The sequence below is a fragment of the Mobula birostris genome, chromosome 29, assembly GCF_030028105.1.
Source record: "Mobula birostris isolate sMobBir1 chromosome 29, sMobBir1.hap1, whole genome shotgun sequence".
Lineage (NCBI taxonomy): Eukaryota > Metazoa > Chordata > Chondrichthyes > Myliobatiformes > Myliobatidae > Mobula > Mobula birostris.
Window position 1 is genome coordinate 25,769,244 of NC_092398.1, and position 27,310 is coordinate 25,796,553.

At 57.2% G+C, this 27,310-nt stretch overlaps 2 protein-coding genes across 4 annotated transcripts; both read right to left on the reverse strand.

Annotated features, from left to right (window-relative positions):
- Positions 1–6,782: 6,782 nt before the first annotated feature.
- Positions 6,783–11,542, reverse strand: LOC140190169 (protein FAM107B). The gene is made up of 4 exons (XM_072246680.1): positions 11,461–11,542; positions 7,596–7,704; positions 7,195–7,324; positions 6,783–6,926 (listed from the first exon to the last, which is right to left on the reverse strand). Exons 2-4 carry the CDS (start codon positions 7,673–7,675, stop codon positions 6,783–6,785), a joined length of 354 nt encoding a protein of 117 aa, XP_072102781.1. The 5' UTR covers positions 7,676–7,704; positions 11,461–11,542.
- A 307-nt stretch (positions 11,543–11,849) lies between these two features.
- Positions 11,850–24,309, reverse strand: fam3a (FAM3 metabolism regulating signaling molecule A). Of its 3 annotated transcripts, none has more exons than XM_072246202.1 (10): positions 24,252–24,309; positions 22,149–22,205; positions 21,470–21,580; positions 21,130–21,153; positions 20,859–20,982; positions 19,374–19,432; positions 18,636–18,686; positions 17,335–17,425; positions 17,099–17,225; positions 11,850–12,662 (listed from the first exon to the last, which is right to left on the reverse strand). In XM_072246202.1, exons 2-10 carry the CDS (start codon positions 22,159–22,161, stop codon positions 12,573–12,575), a joined length of 690 nt encoding a protein of 229 aa, XP_072102303.1. In that variant the 5' UTR covers positions 22,162–22,205; positions 24,252–24,309; the 3' UTR covers positions 11,850–12,572. The 3 variants fall into 3 exon arrangements, with proteins under 3 accessions (XP_072102303.1, XP_072102304.1, XP_072102306.1); XM_072246203.1 differs by having other exon boundaries at positions 22,149–22,263; positions 24,252–24,285; XM_072246205.1 differs by lacking the exon at positions 21,130–21,153.
- Positions 24,310–27,310: the final 3,001 nt, after the last annotated feature.

The window sequence follows — 27,310 nt, forward strand, 5'->3', positions numbered from 1 at the left end:
CTCACACCCCTCACTCCACCTCCCTCCGACTCACACCCCTCACTCCACCCCCTCCTCCCTCCGACTCACACCCCTCACTCCAACTCCCTCCGACTCACACCCCTCACTCCACCCCCTCCTCCCTCCGACTCACACCCCTCACTCCGCCCCCCTCCTCCCTCCGACTCACACCCCTCACTCCAACTCCCTCCGACTCACACCCCTCACTCCACCCCCTCCTCCCTCCGACTCACACCCCTCACTCCACCTCCCTCCGACTCACACCCCTCACTCCACCCCCTCCTCCCTCCGACTCACACCCCTCACTCCAACTCCCTCCGACTCACACCCCTCACTCCACCCCCTCCTCCCTCCGACTCACACCCCTCACTCCACCTCCCTCCGACTCACACCCCTCACTCCACCCCCTCCTCCCTCCGACTCACACCCCTCACTCCGCCCCCCTCCTCCCTCCGACTCACACCCCTCACTCCACCTCCCTCCGACTCACACCCCTCACTCCACCCCCTCCTCCCTCCGACTCACACCCCTCACTCCACCCCCTCCTCCCTCCGACTCACACCCCTCACTCCGCCCCCCTCCTCCCTCCGACTCACACCCCTCACTCCGCCCCCCTCCTCCCTCCGACTCATACCCCTCACTCCGCCCCCCTCCTCCCTCCGACTCACACCCCTCACTCCACCTCCCTCCGACTCACACCCCTCACTCCACCCCCTCCTCCCTCCGACTCACACCCCTCACTCCACCTCCCTCCGACTCACACCCCTCACTCCACCCCCTCCTCCCTCCGACTCACACCCCTCACTCCGCCCCCCTCCTCCCTCCGACTCACACCCCTCACTCCGCCCCCCTCCTCCCTCCGACTCACACCCCTCACTCCGCCCCCCTCCTCCCTCCGACTCACACCCCTCACTCCACCCCCTCCTCCCTCCAACTCACACCCCTCACTCCGCCCCCCTCCTCCCTCCGACTCACACCCCTCACTCCGCCCCCCTCCTCCCTCCGACTCACACCCCTCACTCCACCTCCCTCCGACTCACACCCCTCACTCCACCCCCTCCTCCCTCCGACTCACACCCCTCACTCCACCTCCCTCCGACTCACACCCCTCACTCCACCCCCTCCTCCCTCCGACTCACACCCCTCACTCCACCCCCCTCCTCCCTCCGACTCACACCCCTCACTCCGCCCCCCTCCTCCCTCCGACTCACACCCCTCACTCCGCCCCCCTCCTCCCTCCGACTCACACCCCTCACTCCGCCCCCCTCCTCCCTCCGACTCACACCCCTCACTCCGCCCCCCTCCTCCCTCCGGCTCACACCCCTCACTCCACCTCCCTCCGACTCACACCCCTCACTCCACCCCCTCCTCCCTCCGACTCACACCCCTCACTCCACCTCCCTCCGACTCACACCCCTCACTCCACCCCCCTCCTCCCTCCGACTCACACCCCTCACTCCGCCCCCCTCCTCCCTCCGACTCACACCCCTCACTCCGCCCCCCTCCTCCCTCCGACTCACACCCCTCACTCCGCCCCCCTCCTCCCTCCGACTCACACCCCTCACTCCGCCCCCCTCCTCCCTCCGACTCACACCCCTCACTCCACCTCCCTCCGACTCACACCCCTCACTCCACCCCCTCCTCCCTCCGACTCACACCCCTCACTCCACCTCCCTCCGACTCACACCCCTCACTCCACCCCCCTCCTCCCTCCGACTCACACCCCTCACTCCACCCCCCTCCTCCCTCCGACTCACACCCCTCACTCCGCCCCCCTCCTCCCTCCGACTCACACCCCTCACTCCGCCCCCCTCCTCCCTCCGACTCACACCCCTCACTCCGCTCCCTCCGACTCACACCCCTCACTCCGCTCCCTCCGACTCACACCCCTCACTCCGCCCCCCTCCTCCCTCCGACTCACACCCCTCACTCCGCCCCCCTCCTCCCTCCGACTCACACCCCTCACTCCGCCCCCCTCCTCCCTCCGACTCACACCCCTCACTCCGCCCCCCTCCTCCCTCCGACTCACACCCCTCACTCCGCCCCCCTCCTCCCTCCGACTCACACCCCTCACTCCGCCCCCCTCCTCCCTCCGACTCACACCCCTCACTCCGCCCCCCTCCTCCCTCCGACTCACACCCCTCACTCCGCCCCCCTCCTCCCTCCGACTCACACCCCTCACTCCGCCCCCCTCCTCCCTCCGACTCACACCCCTCACTCCGCCCCCCTCCTCCCTCCGACTCACACCCCTCACTCCGCCCCCTCCTCCCTCCGACTCACGCCCTTCACTCCACCTCCCTCCTCCCTCCGACTCACACCCCTCACTCCACCCCCCTCCTCCCTCCGACTCACACCCCTCACTCCACCCCCCTCCTCCCTCCGACTCACACCCCTCACTCCACCCCCTCCTCCCTCCGACTCACACCCCTCACTCCGCTCCCTCCGACTCACACCCCTCACTCCACCCCCCTCCTCCCTCCGACTCACACCCCTCACTCCACCCCCCTCCTCCCTCCGACTCACACCCCTCACTCCGCCCCCCTCCTCCCTCCGACTCACAACCCTCACTCCACCTCCCTCTGACTCACACCCCTCACTCCACCCCCCTCCTCCCTCCGACTCACACCCCTCACTCCGCCCCCCTTCTCCCTCCGACTCAGACCCCTCACTCCGCCCCCCTCCTCCCTCCGACTCACACCCCTCACTCCGCCCCCCTCCTCCCTCCGACTCACACCCCTTACTCCACCCCCTCCTCCCTCCGACTCACACCCCTCACTCCACCTCCCTCCGACTCACACCCCTCACTCCACCCCCCCTCCTCCCTCCGACTCACACCCCTCACTCCGCCCCCCTCCACCCTCCGACTCACACCCCTCACTCCGCCCCCCTCCTCCCTCCGACTCACACCCCTCACTCCGCCCCCCTCCTCCCTCCGACTCACACCCCTCACTCCGCCCCCCTCCTCCCTCCGACTCACACCCCTCACTCCGCCCCCTCCTCCCTCCGACTCACACCCCTCACTCCACCCCCCTCCTCCCTCCGACTCACACCCCTCACTCCACCCCCCTCCTCCCTCCGACTCACACCCCTCACTCCGCTCCCTCCGACTCACACCCCTCACTCCACCCCCCTCCTCCCTCCGACTCACACCCCTCACTCCACCCCCCTCCTCCCTCCGACTCACACCCCTCACGCCGCCCCCCCTCCTCCCTCCGACTCACAACCCTCACTCCGACTCACACCCCTCACTCCGCCCCCCTCCTCCCTCCGACTCACACCCCTCACTCCGCCCCCCTCCTCCCTCCGACTCACACCCCTCACTACGCCCCCCTCCTCCCTCCGACTCAGACCCCTCACTCCGCCCCCCTCCTCCCTCCGACTCACACCCCTCACTCCGCCCCCCTCCTCCCTCCGACTCACACCCCTCACTCCACCCCCTCCTCCCTCCGACTCACACCCCTCACTCCACCTCCCTCCTCCCTCCGACTCACACCCCTCACTCCGCCCCCGCCTCCCTCCGACTCACACCCCTCACTCCGCCCCCCTCCTCCCTCCGACTCACACCCCTCACTCCGCCCCTCTCCTCCCTCCGACTCACACCCCTCACTCCGCCCCCCTCCTCCCTCCGACTCACACCCCTCACTCCGCCCCCCTCCTCCCTCCGACTCACAACCCTCACTCCAACTCCCTCCGACTCACACCCCTCACTCCACCCCCCTCCTCCCTCCGACTCACACCCCTCACTCCGCCCCCCTTCTCCCTCCGACTCAGACCCCTCACTCCGCCCCCCTCCTCCCTCCGACTCACACCCCTCACTCCGCCCCCCTCCTCCCTCCGACTCACACCCCTCACTCCACCCCCCTCCTCCCTCCGACTCACAACCCTCACTCCACCTCCCTCCGACTCACACCCCTCACTCCACCTCCCTCCGACTCACACCCCTCACTCCACCCCCCTCCTCCCTCTGACTCACACCCCTCACTCCACCTCCCTCCTCCCTCCGACTCACACCCCTCACTCCACCTCCCTCCGACTCACACCCCTCACTCCACCTCCCTCCTCCCTCCGACTCACACCCCTCACTCCACCCCCCTCCTCCCTCCGACTCACACCCCTCACTCCACCCCCTTCCTCCCTCCGACTCACACCCCTCACTCCGCCCCCCTCCTCCCTCCGACTCACACCCCTCACTCCGCCCCCCTCCTCCCTCCGACTCACACCCCTCACTCCGCCCCCCTCCTCCCTCCGACTCACACCCCTCACTCCGCCCCCTCCTCCCTCCGACTCACACCCCTCACTCCACCCCCCTCCTCCCTCCGACTCACACCCCTCACTCCACCCCCTTCCTCCCTCCGAATCACACCCCTCACTCCGCCCCCCTCCTCCCTCCGACTCACACCCCTCGCTCCACCCCCCTCCTCCCTCCGACTCACACCCCTCACTCCACCCCCCTCCTCCCTCCGACTCACACCCCTCGCTCCGCCCCCCTCCTCCCTCCGACTCACACCCCTCACTCCACCCCCCTCCTCCCTCCGACTCACACCCCTCACTCCACCCCCCTCCTCCCTCCGACTCACACCCCTCACTCCACCCCCTTCCTCCCTCCGACTCACACCCCTCACTCCACCCCCCTCCTCCCTCCGACTCACACCCCTCACTCCACCCCCCTCCTCCCTCCGACTCACACCCCTCACTCCACCCCCCCCTCCCTCCGACTCACAACCCTCACTCCACCCCCCTCCTCCCTCCGACTCACACCCCTCACTCCACCCCCTCCTCCCTCCGACTCACACCCCTCACTCCACCCCCTCCTCCCTCTGACTCACACCCCTCACTCCACCCCCCTCCTCCCTCCGACTCACACCCCTCACTCCACCCCCCTCCTCCCTCCGACTCACAACCCTCACTCCACCTCCCTCCGACTCACACCCCTCACTCCACCTCCCTCCGACTCACACCCCTCACTCCGCCCCCTCCTCCCTCCGACTCACACCCCTCACTCCACCCCCCTCCTCCCTCCGACTCACAACCCTCACTCCACCCCCCTCCTCCCTCCGACTCACAACCCTCACTCCACCCCCTCCTCCCTCCGACTCACACCCCTCACTCCACCCCCCTCCTCCCTCCGACTCACAACCCTCACTCCACCCCCCTACTCCCTCCGACTCACACCCCTCACTCCACCTCCCTCCGACTCACACCCCTCACTCCACCCCCCTCCTCCCTCCGACTCACACCCCTCACTCCACCCCCCTCCTCCCTCCGACTCACACCCCTCACTCCACCCCCCTCCTCCCTCCGACTCACACCCCTCACTCCACCCCCCTCCTCCCTCCGACTCACACCCCTCACTCCACCTCCCTCCGACTCACACCCCTCACTCCACCCCCCTCCGACTCACACCCCTCACTCCACCCCCTCCTCCCTCTGACTCACACCCCTCACTCCACCCCCCTCCTCCCTCCGACGCACACCCCTCACTCCACCCCCCTCTTCCCTCCGACTCACACCCCTCACTCCACCCCCCTCCTCCCTCCGACTCACAACCCTCACTCCACCTCCCTCCGACTCACACCCCTGACTCCGCCCCCTCCTCCCTCCGACTCACACCCCTCACTCCACCCCCCTCCTCCCTCCGACTCACAACCCTCACTCCACCCCCTCATCCCTCCGACTCACACCCCTCACTCCACCCCCTCCTCCCTCTGACTCACACCCCTCACTCCACCCCCCTCCTCCCTCCGACGCACACCCCTCACTCCACCCCCCTCCTCCCTCCGACTCACAACCCTCACTCCACCTCCCTCCGACTCACACCCCTGACTCCGCCCCCTCCTCCCTCCGACTCACACCCCTCACTCCACCCCCCTCCTCCCTCCGACTCACAACCCTCACTCCACCCCCTCATCCCTCCGACTCACACCCCTCACTCCACCCCCCTCCTCCCTCCGACTCACACCCCTCACTCCACCCCCCTACTCCCTCCGACTCACACCCCTCACTCCACCTCCCTCCGACTCACACCCCTCACTCCACCCCCCTCCTCCCTCCGACTCACACCCCTCACTCCACCCCCCTCCTCCCTCCGACTCACAACCCTCACTCCACCTCCCTCCGACTCACACCCCTCACTCCACCTCCCTCCGACTCACACCCCTCACTCCACCCCTCACTCCACCTCCCTCCGACTCACACCCCTCACTCCACCTCCCTCCGACTCACACCCCTCACTCCGCCCCCTCCTCCCTCCGACTCACACCCCTCACTCCACCCCCTCCTCCCTTCGACTCACACCCCTCACTCCACCCCCCTCCTCCCTCCGACTCACACCCCTCACTCCGCCCCCTCCTCCCTCCGACTCACACTCCTCACTCCGCTTCTCTCCTCCCTCCGACTCACACCCCTCACTCCAACCCCTCCTCCCTCCGACTCACACCCCTCACTCCGACACACACACTTCACTCAGCCCCCCTCCTCCCTCCGACATAAGCTCCTCGCTCGGCCCCCCTCCTTTGACATACAACCCTCACTCCACTCACCTCCGACACACGCCCCTCACTAAAAGCAACATTTTGAACAACAGTCGAAAATTAGGCATGTTTAATTGTGGGTGGAGGGATTGTTGAGGGATGGGGTACACAGTCGGTACACCGCAGGCTGCAGAGACAGAGACCATTAAAGCACGCTGTAAACTGATCTCACGGGGGAAGGGAGGGTAGGACGGAAAGGTGGAGGCAGGTTGGGACGGGGTGGCGAGGATGGGTTAGGACGGACGGCTTCCCTCAGGCGGGTGCGCTGTGTTTGTGCTCCAGGGACTCGAACTCCGGGCTCGGTGGCTCCTGCGTCCTTCGCAGCCGCTCCTTCACTTGAACGAACTCGGGCGCTCCCTCCGCTGCCGCCCGGGCCGCCAACTCCAGTCTCAGCAGCTGCGGGGAGGGAGAGGAGAGAAAGCTGTCACTCAGGGGAGACCCACCCTGACAAGCCACGCCCACCTAATGACACACCCTTTCGCATCAAGACCCACCCACAGACAAGCGATGCCACACCCTCCCTTGTGTCCCTTCCCCGCCCCTCATCGCCTGGCCCTGCCCCCCCTCTGCAAGGCCCGCCCCCAATCCCTTGCCCCACCCCCTGTGTGGCCCCACCCCCTCACCACAAGGCCCCACTCCTCATTCCTGAGCCCCTCTGCCTCACCTCCTCTTTCTTCTGTTGCCTCCTGAGGAACTCTCGCTGGAGTGGGGAGTGTCCCAGGGGCTCATCCTGCGCCCTGCGCTGTTCCCGCTGTTCCAGAACCTTCTGCAGCTCCGTCTTGCTGGCCAAGCCCCTTGGGGACGGGGAAGAGTTTGTTAGTAGGTGTGAGTGGTTCAGGGGTTGGGAATGGTAACTACCCACACCTCCCCTCCCATCCCCATCAACCCCTCCCCCCACCCCCACCCCCCCTTTGCAATCCCCTCCTGCCCATCAACCCCTCCCCTGCACACACTTCACCACTTCCCCTTCTCTCCTCACACATATCCTCACCCTGCCCCTCCTCCCTACATTCCTACCCCCATCACTTCCCCCAACATTTCCCTCCCCCTTCCGCGCCCCCTCACCTGCGGTGGGCAAGGCGCAGTTCGCGGTGCAGGTCCTGGTGAGTCCAAGCTGCCTTCACCGGGCCCAGGGCCGGGAGCATCCTCTTCCCTGAGTCCCTTGGCTGCAGCCCTGGGGAACACCAGCCTTTAGTGTGGTCGTGACTGCCAATGCTCCTCCAACCCTTCCACCTCCCCCCCTCCGTCCACAGTCCCTCACTACCCTAACTCCGAGTATTAACCCCCCCCCATGCTCCCTCAATTGCTCCATGGAGTTTCCCTCAGGCCAAGGGACTCTCATCATCTTATCCCCTTGAATATTTCCAAGGGAAACCACTCCACTGTGCCCCCTCAATCCCTCTAGGCTCCCTCAATTCCACCAAGTGATCCTTATCTTCTTCCTTCCACTTTGCTCCCTCTAGACTCCCCCTTTTCTAGGTTCCCTCAACTCCTCTAAGGTGTCCACTTCCCCTATGCTCCCTGATTTTTTTTTTGAAAGGACTCCCTCCTCTACGCTGTCAATCCTTCTGAGGGATCTCCCCCCCCCCCCGGCTCCCTCACTTTCCAAGCACTCCCGCTCTACTGTGCTCCTCCTGTTCTTTCTCCCTGTGGACTGAGAAACGCAGCTAGAGTTCAAACTTTAAGGGTGTGAAGTGATTAACTTTGGGAGACAGAATTAGAAGGCAGAATACGGGATTGAGGGCAGCGTGGAGGATCAGGGTCCTGGGGTCCATGTCCATGGATTTCTCTAAGTTGCCGGGCAAGCTGATAGGGCCGTTAAGATGATGTGTGGTGTGTTGGCCTACAATAGTCAGGGGATTGAGTTCAAGAGCCGTGAGGTAATGTTTCAGCTCTATAAAACCCTAGTCAGACCACACTTGGGAGTATTGTGTTCAGTTCTGGTCACCTCACCATAGGAAGGGTGTGGAGAGGGTGCAGAGGAGATTTACTAGGATGCTGTCTGGATTAGAGAGCATGTCTTCTGGACAAAGGTGGAGTGAACTAGGGCTTTTCACTTTAGAATGAAGGAGGATGAGAGGTGACTAGATAGAGGTGTAGAAGATGATACAAGGCACTTAACCACACATTGCTCTGCGACGACACCAGTGCCAATCTGTATGGGTCCTAGTGCCCTTCCCTTGGACAACATCGGTGGTGTGGAGAGGGGAGACTTGCAGCATAGGCAACTGCCAGTCTTCCATACAACCTTGCCCAGGCCTGTGCCCTGGAAACCTTCCAAGGTGCAAATCCATGGTCTCACAAGACTAACGGATGCCTATATATAAACATGATGATAAGAGACAGAGATAGGGTGGACAGTCATAGACATTTTCCCAAGGTGAAAGAGGCTAATACGAGGAAGCACAATTTTATGGAGATTGGAGGAAAGTGTAGGGGGGAATACAAGAGGTAAGTTGCCTTATGCAGAGACTGGTGAGTGCACGGAATGCATTTCGAGGGGCAGTGGTAGAGGCAGATATGTTTGGGACATTTAAGAAACTCTTAGATAGGCTCAAGGATGATGGATAAATGGAAGGAAGGGTTAAATTGATTGTAGAGTGGGTTAAAGGGTCAGCACAACATTGTGGGCTGAAGGGCCTGTACTGTTCTCATTCACTATTCTGAGTTCACACCCACCTCAGAGCTGCTCCTCCCCAACCCCATTCACAGAGAGCACGGCCGAGCTCCCACTTCTACCCCCATCCCTCCACCGACCCCTCCCTTTAACTTCAGCTGAACTTTAACCCATGGAACGCCAGAGGCTGAGGGGAGACCTGGGAGATGTGTTTAAGATATTGAGAGGCAAAGGTAACAGTAGAAACTTTTTCTTTGCCGAGTACAGAGGGGCAGTACATGGCGTAACACCATTAGAGCGCCAGCGACTCGGGTTCAACTCCGCCGCTCTCCGTAAGGAGTTTGTACGTTCTCCCTGTCGCCGTGTGGGCTTACCCCTGGAAACCCCGGTTCCCCTCCCACATTCCAAAGATGTACAACTTGGGTTAGTAAGTTGTGAGCATGCTATGTTGGTGCCAAGTATATTTAAATCAGAGGTTGATATGCTCTGTAATAGGGAGGGACAGAGGGGAGAGTATATAAAGCATTGATCAGATCACACTTGGGAGTACTGTAAGCAATTTGGGATCCTTATCTAAGAAATCATGTGCTGGCATTGGAGCAGGGTCCAGAGGTTCACAAGAATGGTTCTGGGAATGAAAGGGTTAACATACGAGGAGCACTGATGACTCTGGGCCTGTACTCGCTGGAGTTTAGAAGAACGAGCGGGGGGCTCCCTCAAATATTGAAAGGTCTAGATAGAGTGGATGCAGAATGGGTGTTTCCTGTAGTGGGGGAGTCTAGGACCGGAGGGCACAGCCTCAGAATACAAGGACATCCATTTAAATCAGAGATGAGAAGGAATTTCTTTAGGCGAAGGGTAGTGGATCTGTGGAATTCATTGCCACAGATGGCTGTGGAGGCCAAGTCGCCGGGAGGTTCGTCAGGGTGGTGAAGCCATTGAGAAAGTAAGAGAATGGGTTGAGAGGGACAATATATCAGCCAATGATAGAATTGCAGCACAGACTCAAAGGGCAAATTGTCTAATTCTACTCCTATGTCCTATGGACGCTTGTGGACTGCCCCCCTTCCCCCAGCAAAACAAAAAATGAACCCAACTCATGCCAGGCAAAATCTTTCACAAACAAGAAAATCTGCAGATGCTGGAAATCCAAGCAACTCACAAAAATGCTGGAGGAGCTCAGCAGGCCAGGCAGCATCTCTGGAAAAGAGTACAGTCAACGTTTCAGGCAGAGACTCTACTCATTCCCATAGACGCTGCCTGGCCTGCTGAGTTCCTCCAGCACTTTGTGTTGCCAGGCAAAGGCTTTCCTTCTCGACCCTGGTGTGCCCAGCAGTTTGCCAGCTGAGATGCTCAGAGGAATCAGTTGACCTGCTGGGCCCTATTAATATTGACAAGATCAAAGGCTCTGGCGTAGCCTGCAGTCTGCCTTCTGACCGTCTTGGGTAACCGTAGCAGTGAGTGTAACGCTTTAAACCGCCAGCAAACTCCGCCGCTGCCTGTAAGGAGTGTGTACGTTCTCCCCTGTGTGGGTTTCCTCCGGGTGCTCCCGTGTCCTCCCACGTTCCAGAGACGCAGAGGGTGAGTGAACTGTGAGCACCAGAAGTGCGGTGACATTTGTGGGCAGCTCCCCCAGCGCCAGAACAATCCTCAGACTGCGCTGGTTGTTGCCACAAGCAAGGCATTTCACTCTATGTTCTGATGCACCTGTGACGAACAATTCCCTCAGTTCCTTCTGTGCCTCCCTCTGAGTACTCGAGGGACCTTACTCCACTCAGCAGCTCTGGATGAATAAACACCTCCTCAGCTGTGACCTTTGGGCGCCCATCAGCCCGATTCTGAACCCTCGCCCTCCGAACGTCCCCAACGGGGGTCGGGGAGCACGAGGCCAACACCTAACCCGGCGAGACCCGCGGAAAGTTCCTGCATCGCTGACCTCCGGGGGAAACCCTTCTTCCCGGCCCTGGATTCGGTCCGGCGAATCCTCGGTCTGCACCTCCCGTCGCGAACGCTCCGCTCGTTTGGTGGGAAGGCCAGACCGATAGCCACGATACCCACCGAGAGTTTTGGCAACCCCCCTCCCTCGCCTCTGGTAAAAGAATTTCCCACACATCCACTCATTCCTGTTCCCCTGTACAAAGTGGAACAGGGGCTGGGGATGAGGGAGGGGAGGAAGGTTGGGTGGGTGGGGGGGGATGTCGCACCCTGGGCAGATTTCCCGTGGGATAGGAGCCTACCGTGCACGGGGAGGTCCAGCGAGCGGCGGTGGATGTGGATCTGTGCTGAAGCAGGAGCCGGAGACGGGCACATTACCTGCGGCAGGCAGAGGCAGGGGCTCAGATTTCAGCTCAAGCCATCCATTATTGATCGAGGCGGCTGTGAGCAGATCCACTGTCTGCAGACTCCCTCGATCCAGACCGCAGCCAACACTGGCACACGCAGAGCGGCTGTGCTCGCATGCCTGTGCGCTTGTTTGCACGCGTATATGTGTGTGTGTGTGTGTTTGCGTGTTCATTTGTACACGTTTTGCATATTTGCATGCGTGTTTGGGCACATGTTAAATATTTAAGTGTGCTTGTTATAAATTTAAGAGTGCATTTGTGTGTGTGTGTGTGTGTGTGTGAGAGAAAGCTGCAAGCACATACATCAATGCATGTCTGAATGGTTATATGATTCAACAAAAGAGTAATACATTAACGTGCTTCACTATAAAACAATTTATTATCTTTAAATAGAAATGAGAGAATATGAAGTGAGCAAAAATGAAATTGGCCCCCAGTCCTTGGGGAAGGGGTAGCTTCACTCCCCACCCCAGCCCAACAAGACCCGTGACTGAGCCGGGTGGGGGGTGGGGGTCAATCCTCTTCCTGGGAATGTAGCAGCTCGTTGTGGAGAGAGGTGGGAGATGTGGGAGGGGTGGGGAGCCCAGGGGAGGGGGTGTCAGAGCCAGCAACCGACCCATGGCGGCTCTGGGGAGAGTCGGGGTTGGGCGGGAGGCTGTGGCCCCGGCAGACACTCAGTCGGTGTCACTGTTACGGTCCCTTCGCAATCCAGGTTGGCGAGTGAGGGAGGCGACTCAGGAAGGAGGGATGAGGAGGAGGGGAATGTGAGGGGGTGTCAGGGAAGGGTGAGGGACGGCAAGGTCGAGGAAGGGGAGGGAGAGCATGGGGGATGAGTGGATGGAGAGGGCCCGACGAGGGGGTTGGGAGCCATATGAGATAAGGGTGGAGGAAGAGGAACTGAGGGATCTGCCCCAGGAAGGAACGAAGGAAACGAGGGAGGGCAAGGGGTTCATTCCGTGAGAGTGGGAGCAGGCATCTGAGACGGCCCTGGACTGGGCTCCTGTGGAGTCGGATCAGCTGCACCGCGAGCCACGGTCCCTCCGCCCGCGTTTCCAGTGGGGTGGAGAGGGCCTGGTGTCTGCCTCACACCTGCTTGTGGGGGATACAGCCCTCGATCTCGACAGCCTCCGGCCACCCCTCGTACTTGTTGGTGCTCTTGTCGTTCTTCACGTGCTGCGGGGAGAAAGAAAACCGGGGTCCGGGTCACCAGACATTCTCACTGGAGGGGGAGAGGTCTTTTATTTAGACTAGAGATACAGCATGGAACCAGCCATTCGAGCCACACTGTCCAGCTACCCCCGGAATGAGCCGAGCCTAGTCACGGGACAATTTACAATAACCAGTTAACCTACTACCCGGTAAGACCTTGGACTGTGGGAGCAAACCAGCGCACCTGGAGGAGACACACGCAGTCTACGGGGAGGACGTACAAACTTCTGACAGACGTCCTGCAAGAACTCTGACGCCCTGAGCTGTAATAGCGTCATGCTAACCGTGTAAGGGGTTGGGAGAGGCCACATGACCCATAGAACATCAAATAGCCCCTTTGGCCCATCACGTCTGTGCCCAACAGCACGTCGAAATGAACTACACTCAGTGGCCACTTTATTAGGTACATCTGTTTGCTAATGCAAATATCGAATCAGACTATCACATGGCAACAACTCAATGCGTAAAAGCACGCAGATGTGGTCAAGGGGCCCAGACCAAACATCAGAATGGGGAAGAAATGTGATCTGGGACTGGCTAGTGGCGCAATGACATCAGCGCTGGACTCTGGAACGGAGGTTCCCAGGTTCGAACCCAGTCGGGTCCGCTCCCGAGTACACTTCCCATCCGTGCCGGGTTGAGTGTCGAGATCGCAACTCAACCTCGTAAGGTAAAGGTAAAAACGCTGTGAAATGTCCGTGTGAGGAGCGGCACGCCACACAATCTCTCTCTCACTCCGCACGTTGTAAAGGCATGAGAAAAACATCGCACACGCCAAAAAAAAAGTGATCTGAGTGACTTTGACCATGGAATGATTGTTGGTGCCAGATGGGGTGGTTTGAGTATCTCAGAAACTGCTGATCTCCTGGGATTTTCACACACAGCCGTCTCTAGAATTTACAGGGGATGGTGCATAAACAAAATAAAAATCCAGTGAGCGGCAGTTCAGTGGGTGAAAACGTCTTGTTAATGAGAGACGTCAGAGGAGAATGGTCAGACTAGTCAAGCTGACTGGAATGTGACAGTAACTCAAATAACCATGCGTTACAACAGTGGTGTGCAGAAGAGCATCTCTGAACGCACAACACGTTAAACCTTCAAGTGGATGGGCTACAGCAGCAGAAGACCACGAATGTACCCTCAGTTGCCACTTCATTAGATACAAGAGAGACCTAGTAAACCCACCAGGGAGTGTACACACTTCCACAAACAGTAGAGATCCCTGTGGAACACCACGCCAGCCAGAACACATCCTTTCCCACTGCGACCCTTTAGAAACATAGAAAACCTACAGCACAATACAGGCCCTTCGGCCCACAAGGCTGTGCCGAACATGTCCTTACCTTAGAAATTATCTAGGGTGACCCATTTTTTTCTGAACTCCATGTACCTATCCAGCAGTCTCTTGAAAGACCCGATCGTATCTGCCTCCACCACCGTCGCCGGCACTCACCACTCTCTGCGTAAAAAACTTATCCCTGACATCTCGTCTGTATCTACTTCCAAGAACCTTAAAACTGTGCCCTCTCACGTTAGCCATTCCAGCCCTGGGAAAAAGCCGCCGACTATCCACACACCATCAATGCCTCTCATCATCTTATACACCTCTATATTCAAACTCTTCTCATCCTCTGTCGCTCCAAGGAGAAAAGGACAAGTTCACTCAACCTATCCTCATAAGGCATGCTCCCCAATCCAGGCAACATCCCTGTAAATCTCCTCTACACCCTTTCTATGGTTTCCACATCCTTCCTGTAGTGAGGCACCAGAACTGAGCACAGTACTCCAAGTGGGGTCTGACCAGGGTCCTATATAGCTGCAACATTACCTCTCGGCTCCTAAACTCAATCCCACGACCAAAGGCCAATGTACCATACGCCTTCTTAACTACAGAGTCAACCTGCGTAGCAGCTTTGAGTATCCTATGGACTCGGGGCCCAAGATCCCTCTGATCCTCCACACTGCCAAGAGTCTTACCGTTAATACTATATTCTGCCATCATATTCGACCTACCAAAAATGAACCACCTCACACTTATCTGGGCTGAACTCCATCTGCCACTTCTCAGCCCAGTTTTGCGTCCTTTGTCGATGAGCAGGCCAATTCTGAAGCCCCACTGCAGGGTCAACGTGGATCTAGTTGAATATCTTCCTGAAGTTCTCGTAGGCAATGACCCCTACCCTGTTCTCATCAATCACCTCGGTCACCGCATCAAAACACTCTCAAGGCCAAGGGTTACTGTAATATTATTACTGCCCCAGTGATCCTGGTTCAATTCCACTGCTGTCTGTAAGGAGTTTGTACGTTCTCTCCGTGACCGTGTGGGTTTCCTCAGGGTGCCCCGGTTTCTTCCCACAGTCCAAAGATGTTAATTAATTAATTGTAATTAAGGATATTAATCACATTAATTAAGAATATTCATTCATTAAAGTGATCCTGCCACTAAACATATCTTTACCTCTTTCCCTCACTCTGCTATCCACAGGAATCACTCCCTCTGTGATTCCCTTATCAACTTGTCCCTCCCGGCATTTTTTCCCTGGAACTGGCCATTCAGCCCCCTCCCTCACCTCCATTCAGGGACCCAAACAGACCTTCCAGGTGAGGTAACACTTCACCTGTGCACCTGCTGAGGTCGTCTGCCGTGTCCTGATGCGGCCTCCGCTACGTCGGCGAGACCCATGGTAAGTTGGGGAACTGCTTCGCCAAGCATCTCCGCCCCACCCGCCAAAAGCAGGACTTCCCGGTGGCCAAACATTTTAATTCCCGTTCCGACGTGCCGGTCCGTGGCCTCCTTGTGTGCCAAGATGGGGCCACCCTCAGGGTGGAGGAGCAGCACCTTATATTCCATCTGGGTAGCCTCCAACCTGATGGCATAAATATTGACTTCTCCTTCTAGTGAAAGAAATTGCCCTCCCCCTCCCCTCTTATTCTATTCCCTACTCTAGCCTTGCTTCATCTTACCTGCCCTGTCACTTCCCCCCTTCCTTTCCTTTCTCCTATGGTCCACTCTCCTGTCCTGTCAGATTCCTTCCTCTCCAGCCCTTCACCTTTCCCACCCACCTGGCCTCACCTATCACCTTCTAGCTATCATCCTTCCCCAACCTTTGTATTGTGGCGTTTTCTTTCTTTCTAGTCCCAAAGAAATGTTTTCGCCTGAAATGTTGGCTGTTTATTCATTTTATGGAAACAAAGAAATCTACAGCATATTACAGGCCTCTCAATGTTGTACCAACCATGTAATCTACTCTATACTTTATTGTTGCCAAACAATTGATACTAGAACATACAATCATCACAGCGATATTTGATTCTGCACTTCCCACTCCCTGGATTACAAATATTAAATATTAAAAATAGTAAATATTAAAAATTTAAATTATAAATCATAAATAGAAAGTAGAAAAATGGTAAGTAAGTTAGTGCAAAAAAACTGAGAGGCAGGTCCGGATATTTGGAGGGTACGGCCCAGATCCGGGTCAGGATCCGTTCAGCAGTCTTATCACAGTTGGAAAGAAGCTGTTCCCAAATCTGGCCGTATTAGAAACTGCTTAAAATTACCCTACTGCATAGCCCTGTATTTTTCTCAGCTCCATGTGCTAATCTAAGAGTCTTGTAAAAGACCCTGTTGAATCTGCCTTTACCACCATTGCTGGCAGTGCATTCCACACACCCACCACTCTCTGAGTGAAAAACTTACCCGACATCCCCTCAGAACCTACTTCCATGCGCCTCAAAACCATGCCCCTCTTGTTAGCCATTTCTGCCCTAAAAAAGCCTCTGCTATCCACACAATCAATGCCTCTCATTATCTTATGCACCTCCGCACCTCCACAGATGCTGCCTGACCTGCAGAGATCCTAAACATCTTGTGTGCATAGCTTTATATTCATTAACTGTATTGTAATCATACTAAATGATTAATCATATCCATTAATCAATCATATTAGTTAATTAATTATAGCGGTAACACTATCACAGGGCCAGTGATCCAGGATCAATTCCCACCGCAGTCTGTACATTTTCCCCGCAGCCGCGTGGATTTCCTCCGGGTGCTCTGGTTTCCTCCCACAGCCCAAAGGGTTAAAGTAAGGGAGTGGTGGGCGTGCTATGTTGGCACAATTTGTCAGCCGCTCCCACCCCACCTCCCCAGCGCAGCCGGCCCCGTTTCACCGTGTGTTCCTCCACACTGGAATGGAGCAATCCTGGACACGGCTTGCACAGATCGGATGTGGACTTGCCCCCGAGTGACATTCAATACCCTCCCTGCTACTGTCTACCCCAGGGGTGGGGGCAGAAGCCGTGGAGACGCCGGGGGGGCAGGGGGAGGACTCTGGGCCCCTCGTGCCTGTTCTGGGGGGAAACGGGCGGGTCGGAGCCGGTGGCGGCGGTTCACGGACCTGCTCGAAGGGACTCTTGTTATCGATGCCTTTGGCCCCAACGAACACCCAGCTGTCGCGGAAGCCCAGCGTGTGAATGGCCTTGCTGCCCAGCTCGCTGAATATCCGCTTTGCTTCGTCGTTCATCCTGCAGGCAAATCACACAACGCACACACTTGGCCAGGTCAGCAGGAACAGCACAGTGGGGAAACAAGGGTGGGGCAGTGGGGGGGCCAAGAAATGGAGCGGCAACTCACTTTGTGGCTGGGTCATCGTAGGAAGCCACGAACACCAGTGTCCCCTCATAGATTGGCCGCAGGAACTTCAACAGCTCCGTAATTCCCGTATCTGGAACCAGAGTGCAGCACGGACAGAGAACACAGATATCTCCAAACTCCCACCGTCCGCACTCCCAATGGGAACCCAACCGCTTCCCATTCACTCCCACCGTCCACACTTCCAATGGGAACCCAACCGCTTCGCATTCACTCCCACCGTCCACACTTCCAATGGGACCCCATCCCCTTCCCATTCACTCCCACCGTCCGCACTCCCAATGGGAACCCAACCCCTTCCCATTCACTCCCACCGTCCGCACTCCCAATGGGACCCCAGCCCCTTCCCATTCACTCCCACCGTCCGCACTCCCAATGGGACCCCAGCCCCTTCCCATTCACTCCCACCGTCCGCACTCCAATGGGACCCCATCCCCTTCCCATTCACTCCCACCGTCCGCACTCCCAATGGGACCCCATCCCCTTCTCATTCACTCCCACCATCCGCACTCCAATGGGACCCCATCCCCTTCCCATTCACTCCCACCGTCCGCACTCCCAATGGGACCCCATCCCCTTCCCATTCACTCCCACCGTCCGCACTCCAATGGGACCCCATCCCCTTCCCATTCACTCCCACCGTCCGCACTCCCAATGGGACCCCATCCCCTTCCCATTCACTCCCACCGTCCGCACTCCAATGGGACCCCATCCCCTTCCCATTCACTCCCACCGTCCGCACTCCCAATGGGACCCCATCCCCTTCCCATTCACTCCCACCGTCCGCACTCCAATGGGACCCCATCCCCTTCCCATTCACTCCCACCGTCCGCACTCCCAATGGGACCCCATCCCCTTCCCATTCACTCCCACCGTCCGCACTCCAATGGGACCCCATCCCCTTCCCATTCACTCCCACCGTCCGCACTCCAATGGGACCCCATCCCCTTCCCATTCACTCCCACTGTCCGCACTCCAATGGGACCCCAGCCCCTTCCCATTCACTCCCACCGTCCGCACTCCCAATGGGACCCCACCCCCTTCCCATTCACTCCCACCGTCCGCACTCCAATGGGACCCCATCCCCTTCCCATTCACTCCCACCGTCCACACTCCAATGGGACCCCATCCCCTTCCCATTCACTCCCACCGTCCGTACTCCCAATGGGACCCCATTCTCTTCCCATTCACTCCCACCGTCCGCACTCCAATGGGACCCCACCCTTCGCACTCCCATGGGACTGCACCTCTTCCCATTCACTCTCCCCTGTATTGGGCCTCACCTCCAGCCCACATGTCGAAGTATTTGGCATCCATCAGCTCTCCAGTGACTCCTGGAAAAAATGTTTTCAGACTATTAGCCCTGCTGTTAAAGCCAAGCGATCACGTTGTGTGGTGGGCCAGGAATTAGGCCATTCAGCCCATTGAGTTTGTTCCACCCATTTACTATCCCTCTCAAACCCATTCTCCTGCCTTCTCCTCGTAACCTTTGACACTCCGACTAATCAAGAACCTATCAATCTCCGCTTTAGATCTGCCCAACGACTAGGCCTCCACAGCCATCTGTGGCAATATTTTCCACAGACTCGCCACCCTCTAGCTAAAATCTCTGTTCTAAATAGGTGTCCTTCACTTCTGAGGCTGTGCCCTCTTGTCTTAGACTCTCCTACTATAGGAAACATTCTCTTCACATCCAATCTATCCAGTCCTTTTAATATTTGACACCCCCACTTCCTCTAAACTCCAGCGAGTACAGGCCCAGAGCCAAACAACGCTTACCCTTTCATTTCCGGGATCATCCTTGTGTACCCGTCTGGACCCTCTCCAATGCCAGCACAACCTTTTCACAGATACGAAGCCATAAACTGCTCACAATATTCCAAGCGCAGTCTGACCAGTGCCTGATAAAGGCTCAATACGGACTTATCTGATCTGGCTGGGTCGCGGGTTGGAAGCCTTTCACCAAACCGGCGTGAGTAACAGTGATAAACCGATTACCAGCTGGCGTCTGCGTGTCTTACCGTTCACGAGCGCGATGTTGAGTCCACGCCCGACGTTGTTCTTCACACTGCTCATGAACCTGGAACCAAAAGTGACCCTCTCATCAATCGAGCTGGCAAGGGGGAGCAAGAGGTGACAGGGAAGGGTGAGAGCAGGATGATTGGCTTTAGGGGCATGGACTTCAAAATGGCGACAACTCCCTGATGGCACCATTCTACCGTCTCCGTTGACACCACCGCTCACAATAAGTTGTGTATTTTTTTAAAGTTCGTAGGGATGGTTTTGGGGACAGAGGAGGGAGTTAGAGGTCTGGTTACGGTTTTTGGAGACTGAGTTTAGAGACAGGGGTTCAGTTATGATTTAGGGGATAGACAGGGGAATTCGGAGTCCGGATACAGTTTTAGGATCAGAGATGCAGCAAAGTCAGGAATCAGAGAGAGGAAGAGGGAAGGAGGGACAGAATGAGGGAGGAATGGTTAAGAGTTTTACAGCTATGCTGCAGGTATTTTCTTTAAGAGCTGCCTGTCCTGCTTTTAGCTTGTTCCGGTTTGAGCTGAGATAAGAGGCCTGTTTATCAACTGAGGAATGTGGTGTCAGCCAATCGGGATGGTAGGATTGGGGAGAAGGTTCTAGAGAATGCGGGGCGGAGATGTTTTGGTTGGCGGGTACTGGGGGAAGGCGGGAGGGAAGATGGCTGAGGCTGCCGTCCCTGTTGCACAAGGTGCTTTGTGAAGATGAAGAGCTTCGAGGAGGAAGGGCCAATGCGGCCATGGGGTAGCCCGTTCGATCGAGACAGAATTCAAGCAACCCTCAGAAGGTGGTGCGTGTTTTCACGCAGACCGAGGGTCCAGCACGTAAGTGACAGACACGTTCAAGATTGGAGACTCCACCGTGCACATGTGACTGCTTAAGGATAATGGATCCCCTTTTGTTTTTTCTTTCTTTCCTTTATTCACTTCTACGGAAGTTAACATTCTTAAACATACTTCCTGTTAATTGTACACAGGGTGTGATCTGTATTTCTTGCCAGAGGGCAGTAAATCACACAAACCGAGGTTTGGATGGGCGAGACATCCCGACCTCACGGACTTGGTGGGACCAAAGTCACGTACAAAGCCTGAGAAAGGTGGGCTTCTCGCCGCGCAATCCAGTGGCGGTTAGCGAGGGGCTAACGAGTTGCAATTCCAGGGGTGCCCAGTAAAAAGGGGTTTCATGAAGATGGGGAAGGAAGGGATGTTGCGGAGGGTGAGTGGACAGTTGGGGGGGGGGGGGCGAAAGGAACGTAAAGAGGGGAGTGACGGATATGGGGAGGGAAGAGATACAGGTGGATGGGAGGGAGGAATGTGGTGGGAGTAGGGAAGGGAAGACACCTAGAGGGGTAAGAGAGGCATGTAGTGGAGGGGTGGGGAAAGGGAGGAGAGAGGAAGGCATGTAGGGGAGGGAGGAGGGGTGAGGAAGGGACGTAGAGGGGATGTGGGATGGAGGTTTCAGCAGCTGTCACTCACACTTGGTCCTCCATGCAGAACTTGGGTCCGATCACGTTGGCGGCCCCACTGACGATACGAAATGCGAAGTGTTTCTCTGGACACGGCATCGGTAGCCCACATTTGTATTTCCGCGGCTTCGTCTCTGCACAGGGCACAGGGCAGAGGTCGAGGTCAGTGGGACGAAGTTGCGGGGCAAAGGGCCCGAGGAGGGGGCGGGGGAGAAGGCGGCGGACGGCAGGGCAGACGACCACTCACTCCCTACCCGCGCACCCTCGCGCTGCTGGCTTACCTGCGGTCGGCTGATCCAGGGGACCTGTAGCGGGAGGGAGAGGAGACGTGAGCTCTGGCTCGTGAAGCCCCGCCACCCCGCCCACCTCCACCCACACCCGGTCCCCCTCGCCCACAACAACCCTCCGAGGAGACGCCACGCCCCGTCACCTGGCCACATGTGAACTCAGATGACAGCCGAAGACGGTCAGCTTGGGTGGATGGGGAGGTGGCGAAGGAGCAAGAAAGGATGGGAGGTGCAAAGTGCAGGGGATAGGGTTAAAGAGGGGAGGGGAGAGAGAAGAGACCCCCTTCCCCAACATCCTGGTTAGAATTAACACAGCCCAACGCCCCTGCCTCACCGCTCAGCAGCTGCCGCAGCTTGTTGTAGGTGCTACCCTGGCCGGAGAACAGGCTGCCCAGCACCCAGAGGACTCCCAACAGCAGCACCAGCACCACCAACCGCAGGGGCCCTGAGACCAGAAGGAGACCAACGTCAGGGTCAGGCAACCCCCACACCCCAACCCCGGCCCCGGCCCAGCCCGAAACAGACCAACTGGCACAGCACTGAATCAGTGCTCCACCACAATATACCGTACCCCACCGGTGCCGTACCCCGGTGTGGCACAGTGACGGACCCGTCCCCACCGGTGCCGTACCCCGGTGTGGCACAGTGACGGACCCGTCCCCACCGGTGCCGTACCCCGGTGTCGCACAGTGACGGACCCGTCCCCACCGGTGCCGTACCCCGGTGTGGCACAGTGACGGACCCGTCCCCACCGGTGCCGTACTCCGGTGTGGCACAGTGACGGACCCGTCCCTACCGGTGCCGTACCCCGGTGTGGCACAGTGACAGACCCGTCCCCACCGGTACCGTACCCCGGTGTGGCACAGTGACGGACCCGTCCCCACCGGTACTGTATCTGTGTTAAACAGTGACGGTACACATGTAAACTGCCACAGTGAGGAAGGAAGCCATCTTGCCCGAGGACTGAGGGAACGACGTGGGGGAGCAAGGGGTGGGCTGAAGCGCTCGCTCACCTGCCAGCCTCATCGTGGCACCTGGGCCGACGGCTGCAGTCTGCGCCGGCAGTCAACCTGTGGGGCAGACGTTACAGGTCAGATGTGAAACAGGAGAGACTGCAACAGCTGAAACCTGGGGCAACACACGTAAAAATTGTCAGGATCAAGCTAGAATCTCTTCTTTAATTTCAAAATAAATTCTATTCACACTCTTGCTCTCGGGGAGGGGAGCTGGACGGGACACAGTGCTGTGGAGGAGTGGTCGGGTGCCAATGCCCCGGGGGAGTGGAGGCTCCCAGTGTCCTGGTGCGGGAGGGAGGGCGACACCGACACTGGAGAGGAGGGGCAAGCTCCAGTCCCAATGCCCCAAGTAGTGAAGGGGTTGTGAACCGCTGCCTGTGAGGAAGGGCAGGTGGCCAGGGAGTCCCGGTACCCCAGAGGAGTGGGGAGTGGGGGGGGGCAAGGGCGTGTCCCTGTGCCCTAGGGAAGAAGGGGGAGCATGTTCCGGTGCCCCGGGGAAAAAAGGGGGCAGCACCAGTCCCTGTGCCCCAGGGAAGAAGGGGGGAGCACCGGTCCCTGTGCCCCAGGGAAGAAGGGGGAACACCAGTCCCTGTGTCCAGGGGAAGGAGGGGGGGGATCACCAGTCCCTGTGTCCAGGGGAAGAAGGGGGGAGCACCAGTCCCTGTGCCCCAGGGAAGAAGGGGGGAGCACCAGTCCCTGTGCCCCGGGGAAGGGGGGAGCACCGGTCCCTGTGCCCCAGGGAAGAAGGGGGAACACCAGTCCCTGTGTCCAGGGGAAGAAGGGGGGAGCACCAGTCCCTGTGTCCAGGGGAAGAAGGGGGGAGCACCAGTCCCTGTGCCCCAGGGAAGAAGGGGGGAGCACCGGTCCCTGTGCCCCAGGGAAGAAGGGGGAACACCAGTCCCTGTGTCCAGGGGAAGGAGGGGGGGGATCACCAGTCCTAGTGTCCCGGGGGAAAAGGGGGGAAGCACAAGTCCCTGTGCCCTAGGGAAGAAGGGGGAGCACGTTCCGGTGCCCCGGGGAAAAAAGGGGGGAGCACCAGTCCTAGTGTCCCAAGGAAGGGGGGAGCACCAGTCCCTGTGCCCCGGGGAAGGGGGGAGCACCAGTCCTAGTGTCCCAGGGAAGGGGGGAGCACCAGTCCCTGTGCCCCGGGGAAGGGGGGAGCACCAGTCCTAGTGTCCCAAGGAAGGGGGGAGCACCAGTCCTAGTGTCCCAGGGAAGGGGGGAGCACCAGTCCTAGTGTCCCAAGGAAGGGGGGAGCACCAGTCCTAGTGTCCCAAGGAAGGGGGGAGCACCAGTCCCTGTGCCCCGGGGAAGGGGGGAGCACCAGTCCCTGTGCCCCGGGGAAGGGGGGAAGCACCAGTCCCTGTGCCCCGGGGAAGGGGGGAGCACCAGTCCCTGTGCCCCGGGGAAGGGGGGAGCACCAGTCCTAGTGTCCCAAGGAAGGGGGGAGCACCAGTCCCTGTGCCCCGGGGAAGGGGGGAGCACCAGTCCCTGTGCCCCGGGGAAGGGGGGAGCACCAGTCCTAGTGTCCCAAGGAAGGGGGGAGCACCAGTCCTAGTGTCCCAGGGAAGGGGGGAGCACCAGTCCCTGTGCCCCGGGGAAGGGGGGAGCACCAGTCCCTGTGCCCCGGGGAAGGGGGGAGCACCAGTCCCTGTGCCCCGGGGAAGGGGGGAGCACCAGTCCCTGTGCCCCGGGGAAGGGGGGAGCACCAGTCCTAGTGTCCCAGGGAAGGGGGGAGCACCAGTCCCTGTGCCCCGGGGAAGGGGGGAGCACCAGTCCTAGTGTCCCAGGGAAGGGGGGAGCACCAGTCCCTGTGCCCCGGGGAAGGGGGGAGCACCAGTCCCTGTGCCCCGGGGAAGGGGGGAGCACCAGTCCCTGTGCCCCGGGGAAGGGGGGAGCACCAGTCCCTGTGCCCCGGGGAAGAAGGGGCAAGGACGAGTCCCGGGGATCGAACGGATCCCGCTGACCCGGGGCGTGGGAATGGTCCCGGAGGAGAAGGGCCAATTCCGGTTTCGGTGCTCCGTGGTGGTCTGATACAGCTGGAGCGACGCCCCGATCGGCCGGCCGGGATCCGGGCCGCTGCTCTCCGGTCAACAGTACCTCAGCCGGCGGCGTCTCTCTGCTTCGTCCTCCTGCCAGCAGCGGAACGGAAGTGACGCAGCCTCCCTTACCCCGCCACCCGCCATTGGTCGGCGCTCGAGGACCGTTGGCCAATAGAAAGAAAGCTGGAGGGCGGGACCGACCCCAAACCCAACCGTGCCCCCTTCTCGGACTGAGAAGCAGCGCCGCCCTGCGGCTTGGAGGTCTCATTGCGTCAGGCCCAGGGAGTCGTGGAAGGGGCACAAGACCAGATTCAAATGTCGTGACATTTGTTAACTTTACGGCAGCAGTACAAATAAAATACATTGTAAATAAGTATAGAAAAAATACCAAGCTACATTAACGACAAGGCACATAAAAATTGGCCAGGCAGCATCTTTAGGAAAAGGCAAACACGAGGAATTCTGCAGATGCTGGAAATTCAAGCTACACACATCAAAGTTGCTGGTGAACACAGCAGGCCAGGCAGCATCTCTAGGAAGAGGTACAGTCGACGTTTCGGGCCGAGACCCCTCATCAGGCCGTCTCGGCCCAAAACGTCGACTGTACCTCTTCCTAGAGATGCTGCCTGGCCTGCTGCGATCGCCAGCAACTTTGATGTGTGTTGCTTCTCTAGGAAGAGGTACAGTTGACGTTTCGGGCCGAGACTCTTTGTCAGGCAAAGGGTCTCAGCCGGAAACGTCGACTGTATCTCTTCCTAGATGCTGCCTGGCCTGCTGCATTCACCAGCAATTTTTATGTGCGTTGCCCGAAATACCAGCATCTGCAGATTTCCTCGTGTTTACATTAATGACATATATGTCCACCAAATAGTTATGTTCAATAGGTAGTGAAATAAAACAGAAATTTTTTAAAAAGTATTGAAGTGGAATATAAGTATAATATAATATAGTGAATATAAGTCCTTTAGATAAAGAAGTTAAAAGCTTATGTCAAAAAGCCAAAGAGGAATGGTTAAACCAGGAATGTGAGCAAATAGAATGAATCCCTATTACTGATCCAAAAAGGTTACACCAACAAATCAAGAATATCACTGGTAAAAAGCTCCTCTGTTCTTCAGGTGGATGTTTGAAAGCAAAGGACGGTACCATTATCATGGAAAAAGATGAGATTATGAACAGATGGACTGAGTATATTCAGGAATTGTTTGAAGACGATCGAGGCGAAAAACCAGAAATTAAGAAAAACATTGAAGGTCCAAGTATTTTAAAATCTGAAGTTCATAATGCAATAAATAAGATAAAGAAAGGAAAGGCAGCAGGTCCTGATGAATTAGTAATAGAACAAATTATTGCCCTTGAAGATTATAGAATTGAAAAACTTACTGATTTAATCAATGACATTTATGAGACTGGAATAATACCAGAAGAGATGAAAAATCAGTATTTGTCATTCTTCCTAAGAAACCTGGAACAATAGAATGTGAATTACATAGGACCATAAGCTTAAAGAGTCAAATCACCAAGATACTTCTAAGAATTTTGATGACAAGAGCTAAAAGTAAGATACAAGCTGAAATAGGCAAAGAAAAATGTGATTTTGTAAAAGACAAAGGTACAAGAAACACAAAATTGATGTTAAGGATACTATCAGAACGAGCTATTCAAGTGCAAAAAGATTTGTTTGTTTGTTTTATCGACTACACAAAAGCATTTGATAAAGTGAAGCACAATAAGTTATTTGAAATATTACAGAAAACTCTAGATCTAGATTCGAAAGACCTCCGCCTAATCAGAAATCTGTACTGGGAACAAGCTGTCGCTGTAAGAATAGATGGAGAAGTGAGTCAGTTTACGAAAATCAAGAGAGGCATTAGACAAGGGTGTGTTTTCTCCCCTGATTTGTTTAATGTGCACAGTGAAACAACATTACAAAAAATAAGAGACATCTTGGGAATCAAAGTTGGCGGTGAAAACATCAATAATTTCAGATATGCAGATGACACTGTGTTAATTGCAAGTACAGAGGAAGAACTACAAAACTTATTTGATATAATTGTTGAAGAAAGTGCAAAAATGGGTCTATCTATGAATTGCAAAAAGACAGAATGTATGGTGATATCCAAAAAGAAGGAGAATCCTATCTGCAGGCTGAGAATAAACCGGGAAGACATAAAACAAGTAAAGAACTTTTGCTACTTAGGAAGCTGGGTGACATCAGATGGCAGGTGCGACATGGACATCAAAAGAAGAATAGGGATGGCAAAAGGCACCTTTACGAGAATGAAGAGTATACTGACCAATACTAAACTAGGCATGACAACCCACCTCAGAGTACTGAAATGTTATGTTTATCCAGTTATGTTATATGGCTCAGAATGTTGTAACATGAGGAAATGAATTGTAGCAGCAGAGATGTGTTTTTGAGGAGGATGCAAAGAATATCATGGACGAAACAAATATCTGATGAGGATGTCATGGACAGAGCAAACACAAAAAGAGAAATAATGTATGAGATCATGAAAAGGCAACGTAACTTCATTGGACATGTGATTAGGAAAGAGGAGTTAGAATACATGGTAATTATGGGAAAGATTGAAGGGAAGAAAGCAAGAGGAAGACAAAGACAAATGATGATGGAGACAGCAGCCAGAGAATTGGAAACGAATGCCAATGAATTGATCCACTTGATCCGAAACAGGAGTGCGTGGGCCATGGCAGTCAAAGCTCAAACTGGGCACGGCACCTGATGATGGTGATGATTGAAGTGGTGTTCAGTGTCCATTTAGGAATCGGATGACAGAGGGGAAGAAGCTGTTCCTGAATTGCTGAGGGTGTGCTTTCAGGCTTCTGTACCTCCTTTCTGACACTAACACTGTGAAGAGAGCATGATTTGGGTGGTGGGGGGTCCTTAATGATGGATACTGCCTTCCCAAGGCATTGCTCCTTGAAGATATCTTGGATACTACGGAGGCTGGTGCCCATGGCGGAGCGAATTTTACACGTTTCTGCAACTTATTTTGGTCTTGTTCAGTAGATCCCAGAAAGGGGAGCAAACAGGATGAGATTTGACACAGCACAGAGTGCTGGTAATGATTAGGAAGGTATCTTGATCAGCAT

Coding starts and splice junctions, on each gene's coding strand:
- LOC140190169 (XM_072246680.1), bottom strand. CDS start 7,675: ATGCTCCCGGCCCTGGGCCCGGTGAAGGCAGCTTGGACTCACCAGGAC. Junction 7,325..7,595: donor CTGCGCCTTGCCCACCGCAG/GTGAGGGGGCGC, acceptor CCCGTCCCCAAG/GGGCTTGGCCAGCAAGACGG. Junction 6,927..7,194: donor GGCAACAGAAGAAAGAGGAG/GTGAGGCAGAGG, acceptor CCCTCCCCGCAG/CTGCTGAGACTGGAGTTGGC.
- fam3a (XM_072246202.1), bottom strand. Junction 21,154..21,469: donor GCTGCGGCAGCTGCTGAGCG/GTGAGGCAGGGG, acceptor CTCCCGCTACAG/GTCCCCTGGATCAGCCGACC. Junction 18,687..19,373: donor CAACATCGCGCTCGTGAACG/GTAAGACACGCA, acceptor CATTTTTTCCAG/GAGTCACTGGAGAGCTGATG.